Source organism: Poecilia reticulata, chromosome 15 (genome assembly GCF_904066995.2).
Source record: "Poecilia reticulata chromosome 15, P_reticulata-male-v2, whole genome shotgun sequence".
Classification (NCBI taxonomy): domain Eukaryota; kingdom Metazoa; phylum Chordata; class Actinopteri; order Cyprinodontiformes; family Poeciliidae; genus Poecilia; species Poecilia reticulata.
The window spans coordinates 20,986,680-21,011,096 of record NC_088844.1 but is presented as its reverse complement, the minus strand read 5'-3'; the positions used below and the strand labels follow the sequence as shown (position 1 = coordinate 21,011,096).

The 24,417-nt window shown below is 44.1% G+C and overlaps 1 protein-coding gene and 3 long non-coding RNA genes across 4 annotated transcripts; 2 read left to right on the top strand and 2 right to left on the bottom strand.

Annotated features, from left to right (window-relative positions):
• Window positions 1–2,959: 2,959 nt before the first annotated feature.
• Window positions 2,960–3,809, top strand: LOC145555218 (uncharacterized). Its single transcript, XR_014091317.1, has 3 exons — window positions 2,960–3,286; window positions 3,536–3,658; window positions 3,738–3,809. It is a non-coding gene; the product is annotated as an uncharacterized LOC145555218 (long non-coding RNA).
• A 7,683-nt stretch (window positions 3,810–11,492) lies between these two features.
• On the top strand, window positions 11,493–11,740 carry LOC145555117 (uncharacterized). Its single transcript, XR_014091202.1, has 2 exons — window positions 11,493–11,589; window positions 11,669–11,740. It is a non-coding gene; the product is annotated as an uncharacterized LOC145555117 (long non-coding RNA).
• Window positions 11,741–13,913: 2,173 nt separating this feature from the next.
• LOC145555116 (uncharacterized) lies at window positions 13,914–15,656 on the bottom strand. Its single transcript, XR_014091201.1, has 2 exons — window positions 14,083–15,656; window positions 13,914–13,945 (listed from the first exon to the last, which is right to left on the bottom strand). It is a non-coding gene; the product is annotated as an uncharacterized LOC145555116 (long non-coding RNA).
• Window positions 15,657–15,666: 10 nt separating this feature from the next.
• Window positions 15,667–22,150, bottom strand: LOC145555115 (uncharacterized). The gene is made up of 2 exons (XM_081616487.1): window positions 17,845–22,150; window positions 15,667–17,704 (listed from the first exon to the last, which is right to left on the bottom strand). Exon 2 carries the CDS (start codon window positions 17,176–17,178, stop codon window positions 15,667–15,669), a length of 1,512 nt encoding a protein of 503 aa, XP_081472613.1. The 5' UTR covers window positions 17,179–17,704; window positions 17,845–22,150.
• Window positions 22,151–24,417: the final 2,267 nt, after the last annotated feature.

The following is a 24,417-nucleotide window of genomic DNA, read 5'->3' as shown; positions in this document are numbered from 1 at the left end:
CATTTTCTCACACACACTAATATATTTGGGAATCAAATAATTGACTAAAGACAGAGTTTCTAACTTTGGATTTGATTATTAATTGTTTTGGGGGATTTCTGAATAAAGAGCACAATGTTTTTATTTAATAGAAATGATTCTGATCATTTTATATTGACATTGATGAACAGACACACACTTTTACAATGTTTTATTAAAGAACGTATTTACATGATTCCATAATTTAATGTACATTTAACATTTCAAGACAAGAAAGAAATGTATATTGTATTTATTTTTATGTTATTGATAAATGACTGATTTATCAAAGTCATTGTCAAATGTCAATGACAATCATTGTCAAACAATAAACTACATATTTTCTCTTTTTCCAGAAAAAAATATTTATTACAGTATACGTCAACTCTATTGACAGCAGAGTGAAAATAATTCTAACAGTAAATTATTTTTAATTCATTACATAAGCTGTATTAATACACTAATATTTCAGATTAAGATATTTATAAATACACAAAAAATGAAAGAATAAAACACATTTATTTATTATACTGGGAACACTTGGCCACAGGCAGGGCTTCAGTCTGTTGGTCAAACTGGGAGAACTCCAATGACTTCTGAGACGTCCTGGTACACAGGCTCAAGCCAAGGACAAAAGAGAAATTATTCAAAAGTGTAATAGAAAATACATGTTTTTCCTTCACATTTATAATACATTTTCAGCATGTTGGGTTCTGACTCGTAGGCCGGCATTGTGAAGCTGAGTTGTGAAAGAGAGACTGAAGAAATAGGAGCTCCAGCTCTGATCCTGACTAACCTTTCCTCATAAAATCCTCTGGTCTTTACTGCGCTTCCCCTCTAACAGCAGTTTCTCCTCAGCTCTCTCTCATTAGAAAACAGTATGAAAACGTTAGCTTCGCTGACAATCAGTGGTTACGTCAGGCAAATTTAACTACATAGGAAATATTTCTCAGTGGTTTAGAAGCTAGTTTCTGACTGCAAAGTCAAGTAATTATGCTCTGTCATCCTTACCTGTGAAAGGTAATGCCAATAAATCCAGTTTGTATTGTAAAAGGGTTGAAACAAGTCCACACAGCACAGGATTTAGGGAGCTCCGATTGCTCTGCTGCCACATAGAAGATGGTGGCGACGTAACGTAGGACTCAGCGTCCACTGAGGTGTACGTATGTCTGTGCAACCAACCACCGGGCCGGGGACTGGCACCGGGCCGCACAAAAATAATTAAATATTTCCATTTAATGTATTATCTCAATATGAAGGATCTTTTATTTTGAAACCCTTTAACTGGATTTTCTCAGTTACGTCTTGCGCGCCAACATTGAGCCCACAAGCAGCAAAATAAGTAAGAAACAGATCAGGTGTTTTTGGAAAGTTTATTTGCGAAGGGGAAAAGGCCCAGTGAAGAGACATGAGAATGGATTTATCCTGGACCGGTACGAGAGTCCCACATTACAAGTCTGCTCTGCATGATATACTGCAACAGGTCACCGGCTCGTTAATGAGGCAATGAAGCCTTCAAACTGCTTCGCCACGTAGAGACCAAGCACGCTGTGCTTAAGTAACACACCTCGGGTGTCATTGTCTTCCATCACTCCCAAATATATAGACGTTAAATGGGACCATCTCATTGCAGACAAGGAAAACACGACAGGCTGCGAAAACAATGTTGAATATCCTTGATTTTAGATCGAAGCGGTCCCAACGTTCTACCAACTGGACCAGATCAGTCGTGATACACCTCACAGTACAGGAAGATCAGTTACAAGCGATAATCTGCAGGGGAGGTGTGGGGTTGCAATCTTACTGCTGCTAGTATCTGCCACGACCTGCCACAGGCTGCCGGTGTCCTGACTATCCCACGGCTGCAGGTCGACCTGCCAGTGGCAGCTATTGCAGCACTTCCTGGCACAGCTTAATAATGAGAGCTTCCAGCTTCTGTGATGTATGCCACGACTCCTGTGTCAGATTGAATATGAATGATTTTATTTAGAAAAAAAATGGTGGACCTGGCACAGCCTGCTACGGACCCATCAGTATACTTCAAGTTAGTTAAGGATTAGTTAACTTTAAGTATGTTATTTTGGAACAAATAATTTTGTCCTTAGTGTATTTTAATAGTAAATTGTAGAAAGGTACAATTTGAAGTGTGCCAACTGTACTATCATGTGCTTTTTGGAACATCTAAAGGAATACTTTGTACACTTTAAGTATATGTCTTTTATGTCATATAGGCGTACTGGATTAGTATATCTTAAGTGTACTAGTTTTGTGAATGAATTACATTTACAATATATTTACGATGTATTTTAAATCCATCCATCCATTTTCTTGCACCCTTTTTCCCTCAGTGGGGTCGGGAGGGTTGCTGGTGCCCATCTCCAGCCAACGTTTCGGGCGAGAGGCGGGGTTCACCCTGGACAGGTCGCCAGTCTGTCGCAGGGCAACACAGAGACACACAGGACACACAACCATGCACACACACACTCATACCTAGGGGCAATTTGGAGAGGCCAATTAACCTGACAGTCATGTTTTTGGACTGTGGGAGGAAACCGGAGTACCCGGAGAAAACCCACGCATGCACAGGGAGAACATGCAAACTCCATGCAGAAAGACCCCCGGCCAGGAATCGAACCCAGAACCTTCTTGCTGCAAGGCAACAGCTCTACCAACTGCGCCACTGTGCAGCCTGTATTTTAAATATATGAGCATTATGCATTTTAGTAATGTGTATAGAGTATGCTCCAGTTACACTTTTGGTTTATTATAATTGCTAATGAAGTACACTTTTTAGTTTCTTAATGTTTTTATTATTTCTTTTTGCCACTTTATACATTATATGCTTCATACACAATACAGTACTGCAAACATATCAGGCTACCAGTACACAGAAGGATCAATTACAACACACTTTCCAGGTGAAACAAATTATTTTGTGTATTCAATATAGTCAGATTTCTCAAGAGTGCATTGCCAATATGCTATGAGGTATTTGTACAAACTGTCAATATGTTAAAAGTTTACAGAAAAGCATGTTGTCTGTAAACTTTTAATATATTGACAATTGGTACAATTCTCTGTTTGTCATGTTTCTGGCCTGTCTGCCTGCTATGTTTTTCTCCTCAGTACTCCTCTCATCAAGCTCATCTGGTTCACCTGCATGCTGCTGCGCTGGAGCACAATCAGGCTCATGTCTTCCACCTGTTCACCAGCAGTTATATTCAGCTCTCAGGCAGGCAGACGGTGCCAGATTTTTGAAAGCCACTGAGTGAGTAGATATCCAGCGTTTCTTCCTGACCTGACCACAATCACGAACACATTTTTGTCCCTTGGATTTTCCTGCCTTGTCCTGCCCATGTCGGATTCTTCACTGGCTTCTGTTTTCTGGTTTCGACCCTGTTTCTGCCTTTTGACCTCTGCCTCCTGCCTTGCCCTTGGATTTTGTCTGCCTGAGATTGCCTGCAAGTATTGGACCCTTTTTTCGTGACCTGACCACTGCTCTTCGCCTGACCCTCAGATACGTTTGTCTTGTCCTGCCTGCCCAAACCCCTGTGCCTCCTAGTCCTGTCCTTCCCTAGGTGTGCCACTTGTCTCTTCCACTGTGCTACCTGGATCCCTCACCCCCCACAACACAAGGAAGGTTAGTGATCTTTTCCCTTTACAACTTTTGGCCTTCCCTTCCTAACCTACAACCCTCTAACCTGTTTCTCTGTCCTCAGAGGTTCCTGTTCCTTTGCTCGTGGTTCCCCGTCCCCATACCCTGGTCCTCAATAAAGAACTTATTGATTTTACTTTGTGTCTGACTGAAATTTCGGGTCTTCAGGTCTGAACATTACAGAAAAATCTGGCCCTTGAGGAATGGAGACATTGGCTGGAGGGGGCCAAAGAACCATTCCTAGTATGGACCGACCACAAGAACCTGGAGTACTTGAAGGGAGCTAGACGACTCAACCCCAGACAAGCAAGGTGGGCTCTGTTTTTTGGATGGTTTAATTTTGCGCTCTCTTACAGGCCTGGTACCAAGAACATAAAACCGGACGCCTTGTCTAGAATTCATGAATCCTCTGAGTTGGGGGCCGCTTATGCAGAGGAGTTTATCCTCCCAGACTCGGTGAGGCTGTCTGTGACCAGGTTGGAGCTGGAGAAGGAGGTCAGGGACGCTACCCGTGATCTTCTGGTTCCAGCCTCGTGCCCCCCGACAGGCTGTTTGTCCCAGAACAGCTGGTCCCCAAGGTACTCGAGTTATGCCATAAGTCCCGACTGTTCTGCCATCCAGACATCAGCAAGAAATTACAAATTGTCCGGTCTCAATTCTGGTGGGGCTCCATGACCAAGGACGTTAAAGAGTTCATTACAGCCTGTAATCAATGCTGCCAAGCAAAGTCGTCTCGTCGCCCGCCCTCAGGGTTACTGCGGCCCCATCCCATCCCGCCCTTGGTCGCACATCGCCATGGACTTTGTCACAGGTTTGCCCAGTTCGGATGGTTTCATTGTCTTATTAACTGTCATTGACAGATTCTCTAAGATGGTCCATCTGGTCCCCCTCAAGAAACTCCCCTCTGCTAAGGAAATGGGGGAGATTATGGCACGGGAGGTATTCCGCCTCCATGGGCTCCCCACTGACATTGTCTCGGACAAAGGACTTCAATTCGTCTCTCGGTTCTGGAAGGAGTTCTGCACCATGCTTGGCATATCTGTCAGTTTGTCGTCTGGGTTCCATCCCCAAACTGATGGACAGACCGAGAGGGCTAACCAGGAGATTGAAACCAAGCTTCGTATCCTTTGTGATTCTGACCCTACCAGGTGGTCACACAATCTACCGTGGGTGGAACATGCCTTGAACGCTCTTCCCTCTAGCTCCACTGGTCTTTCGCCCTTCTACACTGTCCATGGGTTCCAGCCACCGGTGTTCTTTGTTCAAGAGAGGGAGGCTAAGGTCCCCTCCGCTCACGCTGCAGCTATGAGGTGCCATCGGATCTGGAGGAAAGCCAGGAGGGCCATGATCAAGATGTCCGGTCCAAGAGAAGGGGACGTGGCGTCCAGTACCTGGTTGATTGGGAGGGATATGGACCGGAGGAACGGTCCTGGATTCCTGGCCGTTTTGTCATCGATAAGTCTCTCCTGAGGGACTTTAATCGCCTCCATCCTGATCAGCCGAAGGGTCCGTCGGGAGCCGGACCTTAGGAGGGGGGTACGGTTATGTTTCTGGCCCGTCTGCCTGCTATGTTTTTCTCCTCAGTACTCCTCCCATCAAGCTCATCTGGTTCACCTGCATGCTGCTGCGCTGGAGCACAATCAGGCTCATGTCTTCCACCTGTTCACCAGCAGTTATATTCAGCTCTCAGGCAGGCAGACGGTGCCAGATTTTTGAAAGCCACTGAGTGAGTAGATATCCAGCGTTTCTTCCTGACCTGACCACGAACACATTTTTGTCCCTTGGATTTTCCTGCCTTGTCTTGCCCACGTCGGATTCTTCACTGGCTTCTGTTTTCTGGTCTCGACCCTGTTTCTGCCTTTTGACTCCTGCCTCGCCCTTGGATTTTGTCTGCCTGAGATTGCCTGCAAGTATTGGACCCTTTTTCCGTGACCTGACTGTCATGCTGGGATTAACACTACGAGCCCACATGCAGAACACAACTCAGGAGGCCAAAAGTCAGTTAAGTGGTTTATTAACAAATGTAAGCTTTCCAGGTTGGGTCTCAGAACAACAGAGTGGACAGCGACAAACAGGTAAGCCAGGACGCCTGGGAACAATAATAGATCGGGAGGTGAGTTCAGGGACTGCGGGAATTTCCCAGTGCTCAACAGTACAATGCTTACTCGGGAGGAGTACAACAACGGTGCGGCTAGGAGTGAGGTGCTGGAGATGGAGATCGTGCTGCGGTGGAGGGCGGACAGGTATAGAATCCTGACGTCGTCACGGAAAAGCGAGCGGACTGCCAGCGACGATCTTCAGACTCAGAGGAGTCTTTTGGTTCCACAGAGGAAAAGGTGAGCGGTGGTCTTGGGCACCCGCTGGTGATGTACACGGTGTCTCAAGGAAACTCGGGCCACCGCCAGAGTAGTAGTAGCCGCAGGAGTAGCTGAAACAAATCCAAACAACAGGCGGTGTTAGTTCAGCTTCAACGAAAATATCAACTAGATCACTGGGGAGGGGAGCTCCGGGTTACCATAACTGGCTAACACTCAAGCGTTGGTATGCTGGCAGTCGCCGTCTTTTGAAGTCCTCCTGACGAGTGGATTAGGAACCGGTGTGACGGTGACATCAGCACTCCAGTCCTCCTGTCCTAGCCTCCATGGTGCCATCTAGTGGTGATGGAAAAAAAAAAAGAAACAAACCCAAAAACCCCCTTCTGATCCCAACAGTACCCCCCCCCTAACGGTCGCCACCTGGCGGCCGAGACGAACTGGCAGGCAAAGAAGAACGAAACTCAGTGATCAAATCAGGATCCAAAATAAACGAAGCAGGGACCCAGCGGCGCTCCTCCGGGCCGTAGCCCTCTCAATCAACAAGGTATTGCCATCCCCGACCTCGCCGACGGGAGTCCACAATCCGGCGAACTGTGTAAGCGGGGTGCCCATCAATGAGACGGGCGGGAGGTGGGGGTTCAGGTGGAGGGCACAAGGTGCTGGTCTGGACAGGCTTAACTTGAGACACATGAAAAGTAGGATGAATCTTTAGCGAGGCTGGAAGATGAAGCCGGACAGCGGATGGGCTAATTATGGATTCCACCTCAAACGGTCCAATGAATCTAGGGGACAGCTTTTTAGACATGGATTTAATCCGAATGTTTTGAGTGGATAACCAAACCTTCTGACCGGGAGAGTACACTGGAGCCGAAATCCTTCTGCGATCAGCAAAACGTTTGTTCTGAGTCGAAGTATTATTGAGGGTGATGATGGTAGATCTCCAGATATTTTTACAGCGCCGGATGTGGTGTTGGACAGAAGTAACTGAGATCTGGTCTTCCTCAGAGGCGAGAAGTGGAGGCTGGTATCCTAGGGAAACCTCAAAAGGAGATAAACCGGTAGCAGCAGAAACAAGACTATTGTGTGCATACTGAACCCAGGGCAGGAAAACACTCCAGTCAGACGGATTGGTGGATGTGAAACAGCGGAGGACTGACTCCAGTTCTTGATTCATTCTTTCTACTTGGCCATTGGTCTGAGGATGATAACCAGAAGTCAGTACTACTTTACCCTTGAGGGCAGCGCAAAAATGTCTCCAAACTTGGGACACAAACTGCGGACCCCGGTCCGAGAGTATCTCGACTGGGATGCCATGTAAACACAAGACATGTTTTACCATCAACTGTGCAGTCTGAAAAGCACTGGGGAGCTTGCGAAGGGGAACTAAATGACAGGCTTTAGAAAAACGGTCTATGATGGTGAGTATAGTTGTCATACCCTTAGAGGGAGGTAACCCGGTGACAAAATCAATGGCAACATGAGACCAAGGGCGCTTGGGAACCGGTAGAGGTTGAAGGAGTCCCGCTGGGGGCTGATGAGAGGACTTGTTCCGGGAGCAAATAACACAAGCTCGCACATATTCTTTAACATCCTTATGGATGGAAGGCCACCAAAACCTGCGGTTTATTAGAGAAATGGTGCGACTCGTACCTGGGAGCCCTGACCACTTTGAAGCGTGGATCCAATGTAGAAATCTGGCACGGACAGCTGAGGGGACATAAATCTTATTGTCTGGGCAGTTCACCGGTGTAGATTCAGACGTCTGAGCTTGCTTTATGAGGTCTTCAATCTCCCAGGCGACAACTCCCACTGTGCAGCTGGGGGGCAAGATGGTCGCAGGGGTCTTGTCTGAAGTATCAGCAGCATATTGCCGGGACAGAGCATCCGGTTTTTGGTTGCGTGAGCCTGGACGGTAAGAGATGGACAGGTTAAACCTCGAAAAGAACAGAGACCAACGGGATTGACGTGGATTGAGGCGTTTGGCAGATTGAAGGTAGGAGAGGTTTTTATGGTCGGTCCAAACCAGCACCGGATGTTCCGCACCCTCCAACCAATGCCGCCACTCTTCCAGGGCCAACTTGATGGCCAGAAGTTCCCGGTCGCCCACATCATAATTCCGTTCAGCAGGGGATAAGCTACGGGAAAAGAAGGCACAAGGATGCGTCTTATTATCGGTACCTGATACTTGGGACAAAACGGCCCCCACTCCTGTATCGGACGCATCAACCTCCACAACAAATTGTCTGGACGGGTCAGGTTGAGTCAAGACAGGGGCAGCAGAAAAAAGAGACTTGAGTTTCTTAAATGCTGCTTCCGTTCTGGGTGTCCACAGGAAAGGAATCTTAGTGGAGGTCAGTGCGGTTAGAGGAAGAGCTGTTTGACTGTAGTTGCGAATGAATCTTCGGTAGAAGTTTGCAAACCTAAAATCTTTGGAGCTGTTTACGCGTTTCTGGGGTTGGCCATTCCACAACTGCTTTAATCTTCTCCTCCGTAGGACGAACCTGTCCGCCCTCAAGTATGAAGCCCAAGAAGGACACAGACGATTGGTGGAATTCGCATTTTTCTGCCTTCACATAGTTTATTTTCAAGTAGCCGTTGCAGAACCAGGCGGACATGGCGTTTATGTTCCGTTAAGTTCTTGGAGTATATGAGTATATCATCTAGATATACAAACACGAAAATGTTCAAAAATCTCTCAAATATTGTTAACCAAGGCCTGGAAGCAAGCTGGGGCATTGGACAGTCCAAAAGGCATAACTAAATATTCAAAGTGCCCTAGGGGAGTCTTAAAGGCAGTTTTCCATTTGTCACCCTTACGGATGCGAAGCAAATGGTAAGCATTTCTTAAGTCTAGTTTGGAAAAACCGTGGCACCGTGGACAGGCTCAAAAGTAGAGGACAGCAGAGGTAAAGGGTATTTATTTTTGACTGTGATTTGGTTTAGCCCACGGTAATCTATGCAAGGTCTCAGTGTTCCATCTTTCTTGCCAACAAAAAAAAATCCAGCCCCCAGAGGAGATGATGAAGGACGAATTATACCTGCTGCCGAGGAGTCCTTAATATACTTCTCCATAGTCTCCCGCTCCGGTCGGGAGATGTTATAAAGTCGACTTGAGGGTAATGGGGCCCCAGGGAGGAGATCTATGGAGCAATCATAAGGTCTGTGAGGAGGAAGAGAGAGAGCTTTAGCCTTACTAAAAACAGGAGCCAAATCGTCGTAGTCAACAGGGATGGACGATAAATCCAAGTGATCCCCTCCTTGTTGTTCAGCTGGTGGTGGACCTGGAGGAACAGCAGATCGGAGACAGGTGGAGTGACAGTTAGCAGACCATGATACAATGTTCTTATCTGACCAGTTTATGTGAGGGTTATGCAGTTCCAGCCAGTCAAAACCTAGGATGATCGATGATGTAGTAGTGGGAAAAACGAAAAAAGAAATTAATTCATTGTGGTTACCTGAACTAACCAGAAGGAGCGGTTTAGTTTTGTGAGTTATGGGTGGAAGTGATTTTCCATCTAGAGCTGAAACTCGGAGAGGAACGGGTAACTCGACTGTTTCAATTGACATCTGTTTAACCAATTCAGAGTCAATTAAGGTTCGTTCACAACCAGAATCGATTAGGGCTGCCAAAGGGATGGTCTGGTTATTGTAACAAAGGTTTGAAATTATCGAAAGGCGTGGAGAAGTTTGAACGTGTTTGTCCACCAGACTTCCCCTTCTACTGGTGGACTTGGGGGTTTAACCGCACCGGGCAGCTAGCAATGAAGTGTCCGGAAGCGCCACAGTACAGACACAAGCGAGACCTCATCCGGTTTTGCCTTTCTTCGGGGGATAACCGGGCACGTCCAAGTTGCATTGGTTCAGGTTCCGGCGAGTTGGGTAAGGAAGGAGTTGGAGTCACAGGAGTAGAAACCAGTACGTTTCTGGTAGATGGGGTTCTGCGGCTTCTCTCCCTGTTACGGGATCTGATCCGGTTATCTAACCGGATAGTTAGTCTTATCAGATCTTCTAAGGACTCAGGCTTATCGAGAGTTGCCAACTCATCCTTTATAACATCGCTGAGGGCGTGAAAATAAGCGCTCTTCAATGCTGCGGTGTTCCAGGTTGAAGCCGCAGCCAGAATTCTGAAATCTATAGCAAAATCGGCTACAGATCTTTATCCTTGTTTTAATGACCATAAATCACGGGAGTTAGCAGTTTTGTCAGGGTCACAAGTGAAAACCTGTTTAAATTCCGTCAGGAAATCTGCGAACGTACAGGCGAAATTAGTGGGGTCGGGAAACTTCGCCTCAGCCCAACTAAGAGCCCTACCAGACAGGTGAGCAATTATAAATGCAATCTTGGCTCCATCATTAATAAAGCTCTGAGGAGAATGATTGAATATCAAAGAACACTGCACTATGAACCCCTTGCATTTGTTAGAGTCACCATCAAACCTTTCTGGCGAGGGTGGGCGGATCTCCGAATACATGGCGCAGCTCGCTGGAACTGGATCGGGAGTTTGGTCCGGGACGGCGGCTGGAGGCTGTTGGGATGAAATCTGCAGAAAGTTAGCTATTTCCTCTAGCCGGCGGTTCGTTTCTGCTTGACAGGTGCTAAGATCACGAAGGACCTTATCATGGGACTGAATCGCTGTTTGTTGTTCAGCTAATGCTCGTCTGATTGTGTCTGCTGGGTTCGGTTGTTGGCTTGAGTGTTCTGTCATGCTGGGATTAACACTACGAGCCCACATGCAGAACACAACTCAGGAGGCCAAAATCAGTTAAGTGGTTTATTAACAAATGTAAGCTTTCCAGGTTGGGTCTCAGAACAACGGAGTGGACAGCGACAAACAGGTAAGCCAGGACGCCTGGGAACAATAGATCGGGAGGTGAGTTCAGGGACTGCGGGAATTTCCCAGTGCTCAACAGTACAATGCTTACTCGGGGAGGAGTGAGGCGCTGGAGATGGGAGATCGTGCTGCGGTGGAGGGCGGACAGGTATTAGGATCCTGACGTCGTCAAGGAAAAAGCGAGCGGACTGCCAGCGACGGTCTTCAGACTCAGAGGAGTCCTTTGGTTCCACAGAGGAAAAGGTGAGCGGTGGTCTTGGGCACCCGCTGGTGATGTACCCACGGTGTCTCAAGGAAACTCGGGCCACCGCCAGAGTAGTAGTAGCCGCAGGAGTAGCTGAAACAAATCCAAACAACAGGCGGTGTTAGTTCAGCTTCAACGAAAATATCAACTAGATCACTGGGGAGGGGAGCTCCGGGTTACCATAACTGGCTAACACTCAAGCGTTGGTATGCTGGCAGTCGCCGTCTTTTGAAGTCCTCCTGACGAGTGGATTAGGAACCGGTGTGACGGTGACATCAGCACTCCAGTCCTCCTGTCCTAGCCTCCATGGTGCCATCTAGTGGTGATGGAAAAAAAAAAAGAAACAAACCCAAAAACCCCTTCTGATCCCAACACTGACCACTGCTCTTCGCCTGACCCTCGGATACGTTTGTCTTGTCCTGCCTGCCCAAACCCCTGTGCCTCCTAGTCCTGTCCTTCCCTAGGTGTGCCACTTGTCTCTTCCACTGTGCTACCTGGATCCCTCATCCCCCACAACACAAGGAAGGTTAGTGATCTTTTCCCTTTACAACTTTTGGCCTTCCCCTCCTAACCTACAACCCTCTAACCTGTTTCTCTGTCCTCAGAGGTTTCTGTTCCTTTGCTCGTGGTTCCCCGTCCCCATACCCTGGTCCTCAATAAAGAACTTATTGATTTTACTTTGTGTCTGACTGAAATTTCGGGTCCTCAGGTCTGAACATTACACTGTTAGTATATTGGCAATGTACTCTTGAAAAATGTGAACGTATTGAATGCACAATGTAATTTTTTTCAGCCGGAAAGTGTGCTGTAATTGATCCCTCTGTCAATTACAGCCTGATATGGTAGCCTGGTATGTTTGAAGTACTGTAGTGTGTAGCATGTAAAGTACTATGGCAAAGGATAAGAATAAAATGCATTAAGTAACTGAAAAGTGTAATTCATTAGCAATTATAGTAAACCAAAAGTGTAATTGGAGCATACTGTGATCACACTACGAATATATAAAATATGTTATGCTGATATAGCTTAATATGTAGTGAATAAATCAATTTTCAAACTTTTTTTTTTGTGCCAAAGAGTTAAGAATATATAAACACATTTTCACCGAGGCTCTTTAAATATGTATGTATTAAAATTTTTAAACTGACATTTGTGACTGTATCCAAAATGGATCAGGACGTATATTTCAAGGGAACGCAAAACTTAAGAGGAAATGCAAAAGAAAAATGTTCCCCATGTCCCCTAGCTCTGTAGCAGATCCAGATCCAGAGCAGAGGAATTATTTTTACTTGCCTTAGGTGAGCTTATTTTATTGCTCAGACTGACTCCTCACCATTTAGAATTAGATTTTATTTATTGTCATTGTACAGTACAACAAAATTAGTAACTGAATTCTTATATTCACTACTTGCATTCACTAGGGGTGTAGTGATACAATAATTTCACGATACAATATGCAATATTCTGGTCATGATACGATATGTATCACAATATTTGATGAGCGATACAATTCGATACGATTCTGTGCATTTTTACGATTTTCTGAAAGATTCCAGAAGGACAGTGATTTTAGTGACATTTTGTGTTCCATAGACTTGAATTTAGTTAACTGAAAATCGATTAAAAGCACCAACTACACAATACCTGACTCTGATTGGACAGTCTAACAGTCTGCAGCTGGACAAAATTAATCAAAGATGCAGTGAGAGAATTAGTTACTGTCATTTAATTCATGTGAATTTGACATAAAACTCAAAACATTTTAACGGTAATCCAGGAGCAGAGTAGGGAGATTATCAGCCTCTGTAGACTCTCAATATGCAAATGATTGTACTTATGTTTTTTCTTTTGGACACTGTGGCTGCAATTTGGAGTAAAAATGCAGCCACAAATGCAGTCTTTTAGGAAAAGGTTTTTCTACCTTGGCTCCCGGAGTTAGCCGTGGCTGTAAGCTGCTTTCTTCTAACTGCTAAAGTAGTGGCTCCGCCTCACCCCGTAGTGATCGACTTCCTGCAGCTACGCAGCACCGCTATTCCCCTGCTTGGATCTCTGAGTAGCTGCCTCTCAGACTGCCAGGATCTCATAGTTCTCTCAGTCTCTGATACTCTTTATCTGTTGCTAATAAGAATGACCGATCAGCCATTGTTATCATGGAAATCCTCACTGCGCCGCGGATTCCGGCTGGGGGTTTTCCTGCTCAAAACACAGCGCCGCTGCGCGCCCGCTTGGGATGTCAACCCATGTTCATTCTTCAGGTAATCCCTTATATACAGAACAGAAACCGCTAAGCTAAAAACTAATTACGAAGTGAATGCTACCAGTCGAAATTTGCATTAATTTCGCGATCTCACTGCTTTTGCAGCTGCTTCGTTCGCGCCGCTACTCCTTTCCGCTTCTCCGTTCCGTTTCTCTTTCACGATTACTTGCGCAACTTTACTTTGTTTCTCAGCAACAAAATCCAGCCCATCGTTATTTATTGAAGATTTTACATTTCCAAAAACACAGGAATCTAATGTTTCGTTTCGTTTTGTATACGTTTGGAAGCTCAGTCCCTCTCACATAACCGGAAAAGCCGGGGAATGGCGGCACTTTTGACATTTCTCTGACATTCGGAAAAATATGGTTTACTAATTTTAGCATAACTCCGGTTATACTTGGCCTATTAACAATTTAAAAACTGGTGTGTAGTTTATAATGTGCACTTTAAGCTCAAGTTGAAAGTGAGACTGACAGAGGCGGAGTCTTGCTGCTACGCCGTAACAAACTAGATGTTGACAAGAGCTATAAGGCTATGTGTAACCGGATCCTTTTCTGCGTTGTGCTGATTTTTGAGTGAATGGACCGTGACAGTTTCTTTCAAGCGGATGATTCTCGGTTTATTTCTGACGAAAATACAGACAAAACAACCGTGTTATAGGCTGCCCGCTCCAAGTCCTCTCCCGCAGGACATGTCAAAAAGGCGCGCGAACACCTCTCACAACTTACAAAAAAACTAAATAAACATTTTTGTACAACATACCTGACGAAAATACAGACAAAACAACCGTGTTATAGGCTGCCCGCTCCAAGTCCTACACCAAACAAAAGTATAAAACAAAAATTTACTTAATAGATCTATAAATAAACAATGTATTTAGATGGAAAAATGAAAAGCACACACCTCTCCCGCAGGACAACATGTCAAAAGGGGAGGGGCTAAGGGGCGCAAACAATTTAAAGACAATACCACAGAAGAAGAAATAAAAGGGAGGGGCTTCTGATCTTAAAATAACACGGTTAAAACAATGACAGAGGCGTTTCAGTAAGATAAGGAAGACTTTTTCCACACCATAACAAGCGGGGAGGCATATTCACTAATAGACTTTCTTATGATACCCTTCATCTCCATCTCAGACAAGACCTCCCTCAACTGCTGATAATGTGCTGGTGGGATGCGTCGATAAGGCAAGCGAAATGGCTGGTCATCAGTTAAGTGAATGCGATGGACAAAATCCCTAGCCTCACCACAGTCCAGTTTCCCCCTGGAGAACACATCCTGGTAAGAAACCACGAGTTCAGCCAGCCGTCTTTTAGACTCACCTGACACCTCACAGCTCTCTATGTCGATGTCATGTAGACCACAGTCTCTCAGCATCTGCACTGGATCAGAACTGTGATGTGATGAGCTTGCTGAAACTGCAGAATGGTTGCAGTACACTTCAGATCTCCCCTGACTAAACGCAAAGTCCTCCACAGCAACACATGGGAAGACATCAGCAATTTTAGCATTGCGGCGCAGTACCAGAGGTTTGTCTGTTGGGTTGAGAACCTTCATAGGGACCCAACGATCCCCCCACATGGGTGTTACTACACGACCCACCAAAATGTTTTTTGGAGTGGAACGAGCAGATGACGGCTCGACGACCACAGTGCCCCCTAATGACAGTGGAGCAGTGGACGGAAGCTTCCCCCAAACCACATACTCCTGACGGGGAAGGAGGGTGACAGCCTGTCTGAGCCTGACCGTTCCAATCTTGTCAGGTAAAGTAGAGTTTGACCACCGAGAAACACAACTCAGCAGCTGCAAAAACTCCTCACACTCTGGGTTTGCAGTGCCTGATGTAATGAGTTTCCAGTATCTCAAATCAGTTTTCATTCTTTGAATAAGGGGCCGGAGCACATTGCTACCAATGATGAATTCATCATGTTGGCCAGGTATCAAAAATGTTGGTACCGTAAATTTGAAGCAATAGATCTCAATGTTCAACTCATAGATGCATCGAGGCTGCATGAGAAGGCCACCACACCCGATGAGCACCACATTCTCTGGGACTGCAAGAGGGATCAAATCAACACCCGCGGCTCTTAGTTTGCCCTCTGCCTCCACGCTCAATGTGCATGACATACTCCCAGAGTCCAACATACCCCTCAGTGTAGATCGGTCACTCACTGAAACTGAGGCATAAAACAAATCACTAGCCCTCTGAACTCTCTGTGACCCCAAGAAAACCACTTCACTGTTCTCAGGTGAAGCGTTACAACACTCAGTATAAATAGAGTGTGCATCTAGTGCATTAGTGAGGGTATTATCCACACTGCCCATGCTGCCCCTCTCATCACATCACTAGTTTAAACTAGGGTAGTGGGAGGATGGCTGCGGTGTTTGATGAGCAGGCTGGGAACAATCCCTTTTAATGTGTCCTGAGCCGAAGCAGTTGAGACACAGTCTGAACAGTCTGCAGTGTGAATGTGTTGTATGCTCCTCTGAGCAACAAACTCTGCATGGAGCATGCTGAGGATGTTTAGAACTACGTGTGTAACTTGTGTAACTCCCCATATGTTGACCACGTTGTTTTGCAGCAAGAGAAGCTGCACACAGAGACAGAACTTTATCAAACATCTCTGTCATCTGATGAGGTGGTTCGACTCCTGAACTGGAGGAAAAAGTTGGCTTGGGTGGATCTGCACTCTGAAAGGGAGTCGGTCGTGGAGCAACATGCTGCTGTGGCTGCTGATACAAGGGCCCTGAAGCTGAAGAACTGTCAGATGCTAAAGCAGCTTGGGGAAAACGGACAGCAAATGGTGCCGCATCGGCTGGCAACGCAGCACTGGGTGACTGAGCACCAAGCTGAGGAAGACAGGAGAGAACAACAGGGCCTGTAGATGAACCAACAGCCCTATTCGTAGTAACCATTGGCCTCCTAAGACTCACAACATGGTTATCAAGGCGGCTCTGGACCTCAGCAGCAGTCCACTCCTCAACAGGTTTCAGCTGGAAGGAAAGAGCTAGACCAGGATCAGGACAGTGGTTGATGAACATTGTAACAACTTCAGCTCCTGGATCCTCCACCTGCTTCCCTCTTCTACGCAAACACTCATCAGCTGCTTCAATAGACTTGTTCAGTCGAATCCAGTAGTCCATGGCTGTCTCCCCATCAGCAGGCAGGATGTTATAGAAGTCTCTCATTGGTAAACTGGAGAAGATCAGCTCACCAAAGTTGCGTTTCAGAATATCAAAAACAGTAGAAACCAACTTGTCACTAGATGACTGAGGCTGGCAGCGAAGCGACACCTGAACCACATCTCTAGCTTTCCCAATAAGTCTGGATGTAATGATCTCACACATTTCTACAGGGTTTACACATCTTATTCTTGACAGATAAGATCTCATCAAACCCTCCCATTCCTGGATCGAGAAAGTGTCGGTGTGGTTACCTTTGAAATATGGTGGTGCCCTGATATCAGACTGAACCACAAACCTCATTTGTGACTGATCGGTCGGGTCGCTGGGTTGGCTGTCAGCAACCTGAGACTGTGATTGACTTTGTTTGTTTAGCTCACTCAGGTTTGTTGCAATGGCATCCCCAATCTGCCTAGCCAGATCAGCAATCACCCCACTGAGAGCCTCAGTAGAAACAAGTTGGCTAAGGTCAGACCTTGCATTGCCAACGGGTGTAGAAGCAGCAGTAGGGACAGGTGGGGGGTTCAGCTCAGACTTATCAACAGAACATTCATATGCACTAGAAGGCATAGGCCTACCCCTTCCAAATGACATGTAGTGTTGGCCCCTCCCCAGACTAAAAGTGACCCTCCCGTTCATTTCATCACCCTTAGAAGGTACCTCAGTGTCAGACATTTTATCGAACAGTAACAGATAAACATCATGAAAAAGAACAATGCATCAGTCAGCAAAAAACAACTTATCTACAGGCAAAGGGTAATAAACAGACTGGTTTCTCGTCTTCAAAATTATTATTTTTTTTATGATTATGTAGTGTTTTAAAATTAGTTATATTTTCCCAAAACAATAAAAAAAAATTCACAAAATTAAAAATATGTTGGTTTTCACGTATTTCCCTTTTATGAAACAGGGTACACAAAACAAAGCAACAGAAGCTTGACTTTGTTGCCAGGATACAGCAAACCAACGCCTGCCAGTCAAAGCGCAGGGCAAAGGCGCGCGGTGCAGCGAAGGCGGAGCCAAGACCTCAAAGGCGGGAAAGGCGCAGCGAGCAGCAGCTTCAGCAGCGGAGATTCGACTTTACAGCGGGTCAAACGGCACCAAGTGTAACCGGATCCTTTTCTGCGTTGTGCTGGTTTTTGAGTGAATGGACCGTGACACCGTGAAAGTTTCTTTCAAGCGGATGATTCTCGGTTTATTTCTGACGAAAATACAGACAAAACAACCGTGTTATAGGCTGCCCGCTCCAAGTCCTCTCCCGCAGGACAACATGTCAAAAAGGCGCGCGAACACCTCTCACAACTTACAAAAAAACTAAATAAACATTTTTGTACAACATACCTGACGAAAATACAGACAAAACAACCGTGTTATAGGCTGCCCGCTCCAAGTCCTACACCAAACAAAAGTATAAAACAAAAATTTACTTAATAGATCTATAAATAAACAATGTATTTAGATGGAAAAATGAAAAGCACACACCTCTCCCGCAGGACAACATGTCAAAAGGGGAGGGGCTAAGGGGCGCAAACAATTTAAAGACAATACCACAGAAGAAGAAATAAAAGGGAGGGGCTTCCGATCTTAAAATAACACGGTTAAAACAATGACAGAGGTGTTTCAGTAAGATAAGGAACAAGACAAATAACCAAAAGAGGACATTTTGTGTAATTATAATAAAAGAGAATTACAACCAGGTTACATATGGACCCCTATGGTTTAACGGATCGATACTCGCGGATGAAAAATCGATACTTTCCAAGGGCGGAAAATATCGATATATATCGCCGAATCGATTTATTTATACAGCCCTAGCATTCACCAAGCCAGTAGTGAATACAAGAAACTCTCTCCCTTTGTCTCTCTCCATCTTTCAAAAATTTCAGGTTTTTCCACTTTTATTTTAATTTTTGATGTTTTTTTTGTCACCACAAAATGCACTCTTAAAATGGCCATTGTTTAATCATTGTTTAATAAGTGAAAAGAATATATCCATTAATCACGTTTATTTGTGTAGCACATTTCAGCAACAAGGCAGTTCAAAGTGCTTTACATAAAAAATACATAAAAATACAAAGTCATTGAACACTCAGTCATTGTAGTCTAGTATTCCTAAAATTTCCTTTCAGGTAATTAATATTTATTTCTAGAATTGTGCTGCTCAGGGTGGCAGCACGTTGGAGTATCTCTGTACTTTCACTGATATTTGAATTAATAAAGAACCATGCTTTTAATTCTGAAAATGTTCCTGGCTGCAGAATGCAAGTTTGTAATGTCATTGAACAGATGACGGTCTGATGATGTCATATGTCACAGTGATGTCACAAAGTCTGCTTCTGCCAGTTCTGAGCCACTTCAATGAACTGAATTTCACTGCACTTCATTCTACTTTGGATCGTGTAGAATTGGAACCAGTCTGTGAGCTGAGTTTCTTGGATTGACAGGAATTAGACATTTCTGGATTTAACTTTGACCTGCTTTTCGTGTAAAGACCCTTGGGATTCTGGTTATTGTGAAATACTTTCACTAAAAAATGGATAGAAATACAGTCATCCTACCATCATACTGTTGGTATACAATTCAGCAAATGTCAAGAGCACATAATCTTGTCAGTGAAAATTGCCAAAAAGAGTCTGATCGTTTGCGACCACAACTTAACATTATGGAGGCAAAACGCACTAAACACATAGCAAAGAAAGACTCAGAGAAACTAGCAAAAGAGCAAGGATTTGACCGGATTGCTGAACAAGAAAGGATGCTCATAGAACAGGAAAAACGTGCCCTAATTGAAGACAGCAAATATAAATTATGCAAAGAGACCAGGATGTGCAGAATTTTAATAGAGAACTCAATAAGCAAGGGATAAAAGAATACAACAAGGTGTTGGCGGCATATCAACGAGACAAGAGGACAGCTGCACGAAAACTTGCAAGAGAAAGTGGGGAGATCAATTCTTGGAACAATGTAGCTGATGAACGCATTAAAAATGACGCTATTAAACGGAAACAGAACACACGGGCTGACGCCGACAATTATATTTGCCGGATACGTGAAAATAAACAAATTGCGGAACAAAAACGACTACTTGCACAAGAGGAGACAAGGCAAATTATGTTCCGAGATGCATACCTAAACCAAAAGGAAAATGAGGACAGAGAGAAATTGAGGGAAAAGGAAAGGAATTGCATTGAGCAAAATGTTTTAAAGCCCAAACTCTCTAAAATGGAGCAGGTGGCAAAATCTCGCAAGGAGGACCCAGTGAATTGGGATTTTTTCTCGACCTCTAGAAATCCAGAAAAAGTAAAAGCCGACAGATTAAGAGAGACTCAGATGAAGATACAAACTGTGTATGACAAGCTGGCAGAGATAAAAAATGAGGAAGCTTCCAGGTTGGCTTCAAGAGAAGATAGAATGAGGAAAGTTGAGGAACAAATGAGGATGAAAGAAAAACAGCGAGCGGAGGAGGAACAGGAGAGAAAGACTGAAATGGAAAAGTTTGTTTCACAAACAAATGCTTATCTAGCAAGAGAGAAACTAGACGGGAAACAAACCGACAAGGAGAAGAACAGAAAAAGGTTGTATGAAATGAGAGAGGCTGACAAGTTGTATGCGGCTGAAGAAGAAAATAAGAACCAACAAAAACGACAACTCACCGTCGACTGTTCCATCTTCAACCTTCAAATGGCGGCAGAGAAGCGTGCCAAAGAGAGATATCTGAAAAATATGGACATGGAGGAACAGCGGAGGCTTCATCACAGTTTCTCTACTGTTTCAGATCCAATTAAGCAATACATGAAGACTGAACTGCAGAAGGCTGAAGACAGGGGGCTGGATGTACAATACATCCAAAGCAAATTTAGGAAACCCAAGCCACCTCCCAAAGTTGGTGATTCTTGCAGGGTTTTAAACATTTGTCCCAGTTATGACAATTGTCCCAGTCTTGACACTGGTACCAGTCTTCACACTAGCCCCAGTTTTGAGCCAGACCCGGAAAATGTCATAAAAGTGCAACATGCATGTAAAATAAGGCGTGCTCAAATGCCAAAACATGGCTTTCTGCCAGCTATAACTTCCAACACTCCCTGCAATTGACTATCTAAAGCAGTGGTCTCAATCTGCAGTCCTCAAGAGTCCTGCAGCTTTTAGATGTGCCACTTGTCCTACTCACTTGACTTAAATGGCAAAACTGCCTCACTAGCATGCAGTCAAGCTCTACAGGGCTCTGCTGATACGCTAGCATAGTTAGGTGTGCTGAAGGAGAAAGACATCTAAAAGTTTCAGGACCGGAATTTGAGACCACTGCTCTAAAACTTCCCCCAATTGTGCAATTTAATTTCATCTCTTGTCTTGTCTTCTAATCTCGTCTTTGTCTTGTCTGTTGGTTCTCTCCGGGTGCTCTGGCTTCTCCTGAAGTCCACAAACATGACACTTAATTGATCTCTTTAAATGATCCTATCACCATAGATTCTGTTGTGCTATACAGTAGGTATAGAAAATGGGTGCATAATAGAAATCAACTTGTATACAATTGGATAAAAAGTTAAATTAATACAGTAAAAAAATAACAAAATCTCCCCAATATGAAATAGCCACCTAAATGTTTGCAGCTAGGGGTAGCCAAGTCCAGTCCTCAAGGGCTACCATCCTACAACTTTTAGATGCATCTCTGCTCAAACACACCTGGATCAAATAAACTGCTTGTTACCAACCTATTTCATAGCTGAATAAATGCTGATGATGGAATTCAGATATGTTGGTGCAGAGATGCATCTAAAAGTTGCTGGCTGGTAGAGCTTGAGGACTGGACTTGGGCACTTCCTGGTCATACTATAAGCATGTTGGTAGTTTTTATAAAATACAATAAAATAAGTCTAAGTCTCTATGTTCAACAGTATACCTATATCTGCATACTCACTATGCTTAAGTTTGCATACAAAATCCCTGTTTGTTTGTTAATTTACTGACTTATTTTCGTTTATCTATTTTAAACATGGTCAAAAGATCCTGGTTAAATAAGCCAATACTCTCCACTCTTCTCAACAACCTCTTTGGGGTTATATAATTGACAATCAATCAACTCACCTTATTTGGTCCCCAAAAGGCAATTCTTTTGTAAAACTTTGTGGGGACAGCCAACACATTCATACAAATTTTTACACAGCAATTGATGAAACAAAATAAGAGGGTATATCTGAAAATTAGTTAAAGAACACATAAAAACATGAGCTAAAAATGATACTGGAGAGCAGCAATTCGATAGCAACTTAAAGTTGGGGTTAACCTGGCTATTGCCTTCCTGTGCTATTCTGCTCGATTCAAATCTGGTTTATAGCTCAGTCTCGGCTTTCTCCCATTAATTTGGATTTCTCCCGAATTAATATTAACAGTCATCTTGTTTAGCTGAACACTTAAGAGTGGGGGATGGCTATTTACAGCACAGGCAATAACCGGTAAGCTTCTTAACTGAATTGGCGCATTACACACATCACAGACAAACATGATACACAGCTCTACATTACAATGTCACCAGGTGACTCAGAACCCATCAAGTCATTGAACAAATGTTTAGACCAGATAAATGTGTGGATGTGAGTGGATGTGCCAAAACTTTCTTCAGCTGAATAGAAAGAAAACTGAAGTTATTATCTTTGGGCCTAAAAAAGGACGATCTAGAGCAGGGGTGGGCAATCCTGGTCCTCGAGGGCTGGTGTCCTGCAACTCTTACATGTCTCCCTGGTCCAACACACTTGAATCCAATAACTGAATCACCTCCTAAGAGCAGTCAATTTCTGCAGAGTCCTGCTAATGATCTCATTTTTGACTCAGGTGTGTTGAAGTAGAGATACATCTAAAAGTTGCAGGAGACCTCTAGGCTTGGAGTTCCCCACCTATGATCTAGAATCAATGCACAGCTTCAGTTATTACAATTAAAAACCAGCAATCAGGCTGGAGAGTAGTGATGGACTTATGTGGTTCAGAGTCTTTATGTGACTCTGAACCTTCAGTCACATAAAGACAGTTACAAAGTCGGCCTTCTATCACCTGAAGAACATCACCAGGATTAGAGGACTAATGTCTGAGCGAGATCTAGAGAAACTCATCCATGCGTTTATCTTTAGTCGCATTAATTACTGCAACAGCGTCTTTACAGGTCTGCCTAAAAAAAAAAAAAACAGACAGCTGCAGCTGATCCAGAACGCTGCTGTTGGTGTTCTGACTAAAACCAGGAAGATAGAGCACATCAATCCTGCTCTAAAGTCTTTACACTGGCTCCCTGTGGCTATGCATCTTTTTAATGAATAATGAAGACCACAGTTTCAAACTTAATAACACTACAATACCATTAATGTATCATTTATTGGAATTTGTATTTTTTTTAATCTTGTATTGTTTCTTTTCATTCATTGCAGGACCTCCCACCGTCTTCGCTTACTGACTGCTTGACTGAAATAAAATCCTGGTTCTCCTCAAATCTGCTTAAGCTTAACAGTGATAAAACAGAGGCTCTTCTCATTGGTACTAAATCTACTCTGGCCAAAATCAAAAGCTTCAGTCTTGTAATTGATAACTGTCCCGTTTCTCCCTCCCCTCAGGTAGAGTCTGGGTGTCATCCTTGACAGCACTCTGTCTTTCCAGTCTCACATTAATAACATTACCCGCTCTGCTTATTTTCACCTACGCAACATCAATCGCCTCCGCCCCTCCCTTACTCCCCATTCCACTGCCATTCTTGTTCACTGTCTTGTGACATCACGCCTTGACTATTGCAACTCCCTTCTGTTTGGTCTCACCCAGAAATCTCTTCATAAGCTCCAATTGGTCCAGAATTCAGCTGCCCGTATCATTACCAAAACCCCATCCATGCACCACATCACTCCTGTCCTGCAAAGACTCCATTGGCCCACCAAGTTCCGCATAGAATACAAAATTCTTCTGTACACTTTCAAGGCCCTTTACAATCTCTCCCCACCATATCTTTCAAATCTTATTCATATTGCCATTCCCTCTCGCTCCCTCAGATCATCCTCCTCTATCCATTTCACTGCCCCCTCTGCCCGTCTCACCACCATGGGGAGCAGAGCTTTCAGTCGCTCTGCTCCCCAACTATGGAACTCATTACCACCACACCTTAGAAACATAAAGTCATTATCAAATTTTAAAACCGAACTCAAAACACACCTTTTTAGATCTGCCTTTTCCACATGACACAATTGGTTTGCCTGATTTTACATAGATTTTATATAGATACATTGTTTTGTTTTATTTATTTCTATTTTTAATTGTTATATTTTATTTGTTTCTGTCACTATTTTTTACTCTTGTACGGTGTCCTTGAGTGCCAGAAAGACGCCTTTGAAATAAAATGTATTATTATTATTATTATTGCTCCTCATTTCTTTATGTAACTTTTACATCAGGAAAAATAACTTGTTAAATAAAATGTTGGGAATTTCTTGTACCCTTCTCCTGTAATACGTCTTTAGACGTCACAATTGATCCATGTTTTACTCACTATGAAAATACCTGCTGTAAATGTCATAAACACATTTGAGCAATCCCTTTGCCAAAAAAATTCTATTGAGGTCCAAATAAAAAACCTCATTTCAAAACTAAGGCATATCTTGAAAGTACATCTACTTGGATGTCACAGTTATGCTTTTTAAGGTGTGGCTTTCATTAAAGCTTCACAACTGCCTGGCAACTTTCTTGGAGAACCCCAAGCAAAGCGTGGTTTATAAATAGCAAGACTGGTTTTCTTGAGGAAATTCTGAGGCAGTTTTTTTAAAAATAATTCCTTGAACTACTGTCATCTGGTATGGATGTCTACTAGCATAGTCATACATTTACCAAAAAGAACTACCCACAGCAAGTCAAGTCAGTGTACGTGTGAAAACATGAAGTGGAACTGCTATC

Excerpts from the sequence above, each read along its gene's own strand:
- LOC145555115 (XM_081616487.1), bottom strand. The coding sequence starts at position 17,178 with ATGTCTGACACTGAGGTACCTTCTAAGGGTGATGAAATGAACGGGAGG.